The sequence below is a fragment of the Dendrobium catenatum genome, unplaced genomic scaffold (assembly GCF_001605985.2).
Source record: "Dendrobium catenatum unplaced genomic scaffold, ASM160598v2 fragScaff_scaffold_1132, whole genome shotgun sequence".
In the NCBI taxonomy this organism is placed as follows: Eukaryota; Viridiplantae; Streptophyta; class Magnoliopsida; order Asparagales; family Orchidaceae; genus Dendrobium; species Dendrobium catenatum.
In genome coordinates, this window is record NW_021319594.1 from 685,213 (window position 1) to 693,585 (window position 8,373).

At 35.2% G+C, this 8,373-nt stretch overlaps 1 protein-coding gene across 3 annotated transcripts in view; it reads right to left on the reverse strand.

The window, feature by feature from the left end:
* LOC110111036 (protein CHROMATIN REMODELING 4) overlaps window positions 1-7,346 on the reverse strand; it is a 46,512-nt gene extending 39,166 nt beyond the window's left edge. The window contains exons 1-2 of one of the 3 annotated variants that reach the window (XM_020842728.2): window positions 6,924-7,346; window positions 5,627-5,861 (exon numbers count right to left, since the gene is read on the reverse strand). In XM_020842728.2, coding sequence (XP_020698387.1) covers window positions 5,627-5,845 — 219 coding nt within the window. In that variant the 5' untranslated portion in view covers window positions 5,846-5,861; window positions 6,924-7,346. Of the gene's footprint in view, window positions 1-5,626; window positions 5,889-6,923 lie in introns of all 3 variants that reach the window. The other 2 variants (XM_020842729.2, XM_020842727.2) reach the window with 2 other exon arrangements.
* Window positions 7,347-8,373: the final 1,027 nt, after the last annotated feature.

An 8,373-nucleotide genomic window follows, 5' to 3' on the forward strand; every position in this document is an offset into this window, starting at 1 on the left:
CTACTCTGACAAATCATAAACCAAAAAATTCTATTTGATGCTGCAAGCCTGTGACCAATAAGCTAATGGATAAATTTTTAGCAACTCTTTCAAGCATAAACAAGTGAAATTGAATATAAGTTGCTCCATGCAACCTAAATAACAAAAGAAGAATAGTTTATATTAGTAAAAACCTTCTGCAGACAAAGTGGTTATTCAAAAATAAATGATTGATGAATTATTATCATTATGTTCATCATCACTTCTTCCCCAACAAAACTAGATCAATGTCCTCTATCAGGATTTTCAAATAGATAGCATCAAGGAGCCCTCAGATCAAGCTATACTCAGCACATTACCATCATCAGAATTATCATCATAGCCAATATAATCCATATTTACCGTCCTTATTGCAAGAAAAGGTCAAAAATAATAAGTTTTGATATAAAGATTGGTTTAGATGTAAAAACTCTGATAATTGAGAGAATATAAATAGAGCTTAAGGAGTATAAAAAAGCAATATGCGATGCAAAGATTTTCACTTTTAATGATTTATATAATAGATTAGATACTAAAGATGATGAAAGATATATGCATAAGTTAGCCAAACAAAGAGATATGACTAGTAAGCATTTAGTTCAAGTGAAGTGCATAAAGGATGAAGACCAAAAAATACTTTTATTAGAAGATGACATTCAACAAAGATGGATGAGATATTTTGCTAAGCTTTTCAATAAAGATTTTGATAATACGATTGACTTTAGTAACTTTAGCACCTAAATGAAAATAAATATTTTTTTTAATGGCGTATCAGTAAAACCAAAGTTAGAGATGCTTTAAAGAAAATGAAGTGTGAAAAAGTTGTTGGACCTGACGATACTCCAATAGAGGTGGGGAAATGCTTAGGAGATTAAGGAATTTCTAAAATTTTTAATATTATTTTGAAGACTAAAAAGATGTCAGATGAGTGAAGAATAAGTGTGTTGATTCCTATTTTGAAGAATAAAGGTGATGCACAAGATTGTGCAAAATATAGAGGAATTAAGTTAATGTTTCATGCTTGAAAACTATAGGAAAGAGTTATAGAGTATCAGTTAAGACGTGATACAAATGTTTCTCAAAATCAATTTGGATTTATGTCAGCTAGGTCTACTATGGAAGCCATACATTCATTGAGAGGTTTGATGGAAAAGTATAAAAAGAATAAGGAGGATCTACATATGATATTTATTGATTTAGAGAAAGCATATGATAAAGTTCCAAGAGGAGCTATGGAGAGTTCTAGCAAAGAAAAGGGTTAATAATGCTAATATTCAAGTCATTAAGGATATGTATGTTGGAGTTGTTATTTGTGTTCAAAAACAAGGTGGTTTGACCAAGTATTTTCCTATTTCAGTTGGATTACATCAAGGATCATTCTTAAGCTCATATCATTTGCTTTAGTCATGGATGTTCTCCCCGGATATTTACAAGAGGTTGTACCCTTGTGTATATTTTTTACTGATAATATTCTTCTTTTTTATGAGACTACTGAGGGAGTTGAAGGAAAATTTGAATAATAGCGGTCAACCTTAAAGTCTAAAGGTTTTCGTTTGAATAAATCTAAAATCGAATATATATGAAGTGTAATTGTAGTAGTAATAGGTCTAGCGGGGGGATTGTGACTTTGGGCAATCAAGTCATTAATAAGAGTACACGTTTTAGATATCTTGGGTCTATTGTTCAGAGTGATGGTGAAATAGATAGAGATATTATTAGTACAATTCAAGTTAGATGGTTAAAGTGGAAGAATGCATAGGACTTGTTGTGTGATAAAAAAGTCCCCATTAAACTTAAGGAAAAGTTATATAAGATGGTGGTGAGACTTGCAATGCTTTATGGTGTAGAATGTTGGCAATTAAAAGAAAAGCATAATATTAAGTGTTGGAGTGATGAGGATGCTCAGGTAGATAAGTAATTTTACTCTTAAAGACAAGATACGAAACGAGCATATACATGAAAAGGTTGGAGTAGCTCCAGTGGAAGATAAGACTAAAGAGAGACGCATTAGATGGATTGGTCATATAAACGGCGGCCTTCCGATGACCCGGTTAGAAGAGTAGATGTATTAGATTTGGCTTATGTTAGTAATGGTAGAGGCAGACTGCAAACCTAAAAAGACTTGATTATAAAATATTTTAAATGACATTTCTTTATTAGATTTAAATGAGAATTTGACTTTTAATATGACACAACGGAGAAAAATGATTCATGTAACTGACCACGGGTTGTGGGATGAAGGCTTCATGATGTTGTTGTTGTTTGATACATCAAGGGGAGCCCACCTTGTGGTACCCAGGGAAGCTATTATTCATTATGTGAGGAGGATAAATCAAGTGGAAGCTGTTTAATTGTTTATGAAGGTTTCCTTAATCATGTTTAATTATTTAGGAAGGTTTCCCAAAATATGCTTAATTATATAGGAAGGTTTCCTAAATTATGTTTAATTTGTCTATAAAGGTTTCCTAAATTATGTTTAATTGTTTAGGAAAGTTTCATAAATTATATTTAATTTGTTTAGGAAGATTTCCTAAATCATGTTTATTTGTTTAGGAAGGTTTTCTAAATTATATTTAATTATTTAGGATGATTTCCTAAATTTATTTTAAATTATTTAGGAATATTCTATTTATGTTATTATGTTCTAGGGCTATTTAAGGGGGAGTTGTCTAGGATTTTACGAGCATGCATTGATGAGTTTTTTTAGGGTTTATTGTCCACTATTTTTGTGAGTGATTCTAGCTGCGTCTAGAATTTGGGAAAAAATGTCCTCTAAAAAGAGGACCATTGTATCTGGCTTGTTTGTGTTTCTTTTCTTATCAATAAAAATATGTTGATTTGCCGAAATTTACTATTTGTTCACTGATTTTTGACACAACGCGTATAATTTTATGTGTTCCCCCCCCCACGTGCTCTCCTCTTTCGATGCCTGTCACTAGTCATCACATTCACAGTTGCAGTGTGTGAAGGTGTGCTCATAGAGAGGCATCCAAAACTCTCATTTGGCTAGCATCTTCTCCTCCCTTGCTATTCTAAATGAAGAATGATCTATGACTTACAAGCAGAGATGTGAGGGAATAAGGAAGGGTTATTTCAAAGCAATTCAATTGTCTTTATGTTGTTGGAGTTTTCCTATCGAAATTTTATTTGAAAAAATGCCTTCACAAGTTGAATAACATGTACAATGTAAGTTTCATAACTTCTCATATCACAGAATAAAGATAGATGACGTTAAATTGTCAACTCTAAAACATTAATCCTATTTAGCATTTTACATTGAAGTATACCATGAATCTATTTCTCCAACATTGATCTCCTTTTTCATGGTCCCTTCTATTTTGGCTCTCCTTTTATTAAGGCCTCATTTGGTTCGGTGTATTTTCTCCGTTTTCAAGTTTGATAAGTCAAAAACAGTTATTTTGAAATGTTTGGAAGCACAGCTTACTTGTAATTCCTTCTCATGAAACGTAGTTTTTTTTATCAGTTACAAAAGTTTTTTCGTATATGCTTATTCCGTTACAAATCTCAGTTCCTAAAGCAAGAAGTCGAAATTATCCAGCATGTATACATGTCAAGAACTAGCACGTCTGCGAGCTTCATCTTCTCCAGCAGCTTGTCCAGAGAAATAACCTTCGCTATTTTGCAACTCCCTCCATTTCATCTTCGACTTGCTTCCCAGACGCCAGCCTGCTTCAGCCGGACAACTCCAGAGAAATAACCTTCAATATTTCCTCTCTATTTCACACACTAAGCCTGAACTGCACTCAACTCTTCTTTTGCCCGACCACGCCATCCGCCAACCTGTCGTCGATCTGTTCAACCAACTTCGTCCCAACCCCCGCCCATCTGATCATCATCGGCCAGTGCTCCTCCCAGACGTTGACCTGACCTCCCAGCTGTCATCCAAGGTCCGCCACCGTCGAGGAGAAACCCAGATGCACCGCTAGGCTGAATCAGCATTAGATTTCAGTTGCTTCCACCTAACTTCTTCATGTTCTGAAAAGTACATAATAGCATCTAAAAATGCAATTAAAACCTGAAACAGCGGAGAGAAATCTCATTCCTTTTTGGGATGAAACGGTAGCAAAAGTACATTCTATTCACGTAAAACTAATATTACTCTTCATTACAATTCATTTCTTTAACAAAAATAGAGTAATGTACATGCTTGTAGCGCAGCAAATCCCATCACCCCAAAAAAAGTACAGAAATTTAAGAAAACATAAGTATAATATAAACGTCGATGGTCGCTGGTACAATCAAATAAGCTTTGCCTGTTGAAGCCATGGCTACTTGTATGTGGATGGTTTTTGGAAAGTGCGGTAGAAGATATAGATTGTTGTTTTGCATTTGTATGATTTTTTGGTGGATTGTGAGAAGAAGAGAAGATTAGGAATCCATTTATAGAAGTCTAAGATTTGGGAAGTAGAAGAAACACAAAACAATTAATGGGTATTATGGCTTTGAGAGTAGGCAGTTGGTTCCAAAGTGATCGTGTCATTCTGACACACAAAACTTGACAATCCCATTTCTTACGAGCTATTTGTCCTTGATCGCAAAGAATAATTAACAAATTTGTGTATAAGTTTACAATTAAATTTCAATAAAAACAATTTTAATTTTTGGCTTATTGCAAAGTTAGAAAGTTATTGATTTTCATAATTTCAATTGTATTATTGACTGCTTTTTTATTTTCAATATTCAAAGTATAAATTTTTACATATATAAACATTACTTTTTTTAAAATAATTATATATAATTAAATTTAAGAGATGGATAATTTAGTCTTTCATAGTAAAATCGTTAAAATTGAACACCTAAACAAACAATTAATATATGCTTTTAGGTTTTAATAAGCACTTAAAAAAATATTACTCAAACAAAATTTCATTATTGAAACTCTGTTGTAGTAAACCCCTTTTTCTCAACATCTATTTCTAAAATTTCATTTTAAATAAGCAACAACCCAACCAAACAAAGCCTAAGCCACATCTACTAGATTCAAAGCAAATACAACTAACCATGTTAGGCAAATATGTAATATCTTATTCAAGACCTAGCATGCTATTATCATTATCAACCATAAGATTTATTTCTATACCCCTTTATTAATAATCTCTCTTCAAAACCAATGTTTTTAGTATCAAGTGATCAGTATGCTTCCTATCCCTTCTTTTTGAGAACTTAGCAATCACTAGTTTAATTTGTTCAAGCTATATACCATTTTGATCTATCATGAACTACTCATTAGTTCTAATATTAGCTTTAGTTAGATTAAACAATCTCTAGCAAACATGAAATGGCAGACTTAACCATCTGTTAATGACCAAAATTGCATTTTGTTTCCAGCCATGCAATCGTGCATAATGAATAATGAAAACATATATAATGATGCTTTGCTACATTAAACAATGCAGATGGTGCTCAGCTATATAGTGTAGCAACGTTCCACTTTCCTCCAAGGCATACAATCAGATTACAGGACAAATAAGGGTTGGAAGGGGAACAAAGTTAGTATCCTCAAGGGAAACAATAAAACAAAAGAAAAACTAAAAATACAGTATGCAATTAACTCAAGAAAGTGGACAATGAATAAGATAGAACTTACCCCATCATGCCCTTTGACTTTTTGAGAACATCGAGAAGCATCAGCTTCACCCTTTAACTTTTTTCTAAGAGAAGAGCTCTTCTTTGTGGACTCTGAAAGCACCGAATCTCCTTCCTTCCCAGTGGTTGCATCCAATGCAGTTGATATCTGTTTCCTCTTGCGCTTAAGTACCCAGTTCCTATCTAGCATCTTATCATGCAAAGAACTTCCTTTGTTCATTTTCAGCGCCTCAATGCTGCATTGATGACTGCAACTTAGAAAACTATACGGTAATCAGCTAGGTAAAATTCACTTAGGCCTCAGCATAAGACCACACATTTGCAACAACAAACAAGGTTGCAATTTGCCCAAACAAAAAAGGAAAATGCTCAGTAGTTGTGAAGGTCAACACAATTACTGCGATGATTTTTTTTTATGGAACATCAGGCAGAATGACCACTCCATTCCCCATCAGAAACTGAATATATGCAACATGTTACACAAGATATATGGATTAACGTAATCTTATATATCAAACATAACAAATGCAATAAGCCTAAGGGGCAAGGAAGCAACACATATGCATGATGCTTTAATCCTATGGATACACGAAAACAATGCAGCTTGTCTTCCCATCAGCGCTGCAGTGCCTATACGGATACTCTTCATCAGAGTTCACCACACTAGTCACAAGGCAAAGCGCAAACCAGAATAAGCCTGGGTGATGGACTCCACATTCATGGAAGATAGCCAATCCAATAATGTTAACTCGTTCAAAAGCCCAAAACAAGCAAATAATGAATTCCAAAAAGAATGGTAATAAGCATCGCTATGAAATATGAAGCAGGAGGTATATAATCCATCACTAAATAATGAACAAATAAGCAGCACTCTGAAGCTGGTATTGGTTCAGTACTCCTGTATTAAAACATATTCCTATAAAGAACCAAACTCCATAAATATCCATTCCAGACTGAAAAGAAATCAAGCAAATTTGTGGAGCAAAGAGCAATAAACTCCGATTGCTCTAGATCCCGCAATCCAATAATCCCCAAGGCCGCATCCTTTTCCAGCGCACGTACTGAAAAAGGAATAACTCCATCTTAAGCCAATCTAGTCCGCACAACACAACTAAACCTAAAAAGTCTCAAATCCTCTCTGGATAGGCAAATCAATCCAAATACATAGAAACACCAAAGTCTAGGTTCTCAGCCGAACAGAGAACGCATGAAAGAAAGAGAGCTAAGAAGGGAGGGCCAATTTGTCAGAAAGGCAGCCCAAACAACTTCAAAGAAATAGGAAATCGGAAAAGCCTCACCTGAGTCAAATAGGGATTTGTCGTCCGCGGCGAGATCTCTTGCTCTCCTTCATTCCCCGATCGCGGAGGGCTCTCGGAATGGAAAGAAGGACAATGGGGAATAGCATTTTTTGCCCTCTCTCTCACTCTTGTCTCCTCGACAGGAGAAAGAGAAGTATACGGCGTGAGGGCGAGCGCGCCCATGGGGCTTTCGACCCGGCACTTCTCCAAGTGCGGCGCCAATCTCGGAGCGCCACGTGGCTGGGGCAGGCAGACTTCGGTTGTAGCGGATGCCGAAGCAGTACGCATTTCGCTGCTTTTCTCTCTCTCTCTCCCTCCATCATTCGCCATACCGCCGGCCGTGGATAGCTCAACGGCGGCGAAAAGTATGACGGCGAATCGAACTGGAGGGAAGTTCCGGATTCCATTTTTTTTTTAATCCATCTTTCGTCTTAATTTTTTCTTTTTTTTTTTCATCTTGAATTCGATATGATGTAAGAGAGTTGGCGGGTTAGTCGTCACGTGAGGAAAATACGTGGCTGCATGTTTGCCTGATTTTGCTCACGTGTTGGGCTTGCTCGGATGTGGCGTGACGTGATCCTCTAGGCCCGCCCAGCCCAAGAAAAAAATATAAATTACTTGAGTGAAAAAAAATAAAAAATTGGGAGACATTTGAGTTTGTTTGGTTGACTGAAAAAAATAAAATAAAAAGAATACATAAAAGAAATACAGTGTAAAAAATATATTTGGATTACTTACGAGTTATTTGGATGAGGGTAAAAGGAATGTATGATTTTTTCAATAAAATGAATGTAATATAAAGTTAAAAAAGGTAATAGTTGGTGAGCGACATCAGCGACGGTGTGGCTGAAGACAGATTGCCGATGGTGGTGGCCAGCGACGGCGGTGGCTTCTAGTGAATGGTCAACTGCAGTGCTGGCGGTGATGGGAGGTTGGCGGTGATGGGAGGGTGGCAGACGACGATGGAGGATGGTGGTCAGCAGCGGCAATTGCAATGAATTTGGAACTCATCTAAATCGAAGAAATTTGAAATACACGAAAAATGAACCAAATGGTGAATTTGAAATGCAACAAAAATTTTACTCAGTATTTATTTTACTTCAAATCAAACATCAATATTTTTAAAACTCTTATATTTAAAATACCTCACACTCCTTTAAAAAAACAATCAAACAACTCCTAAGTCAAACTCACACAATATCACATACGCAAGGTCTCAAAGTGAAAATTAGCCTTTCAGAGTCCTTGACCATCTTCATTATTCTCATCCTAATTAATTAAGGTTGATCTTACTCTCATTAAATTGGATCATTTTTAATTACTAAAATGAGATGCCTAATTAATATGATATGCCATTTTTTCTAATTTGTCAATTCAATATGAAAAATTTAACTTATGAGATTAAATTTAAGATTAATTTAATTAATTATAGCTCTTTTTCATTAGTGCA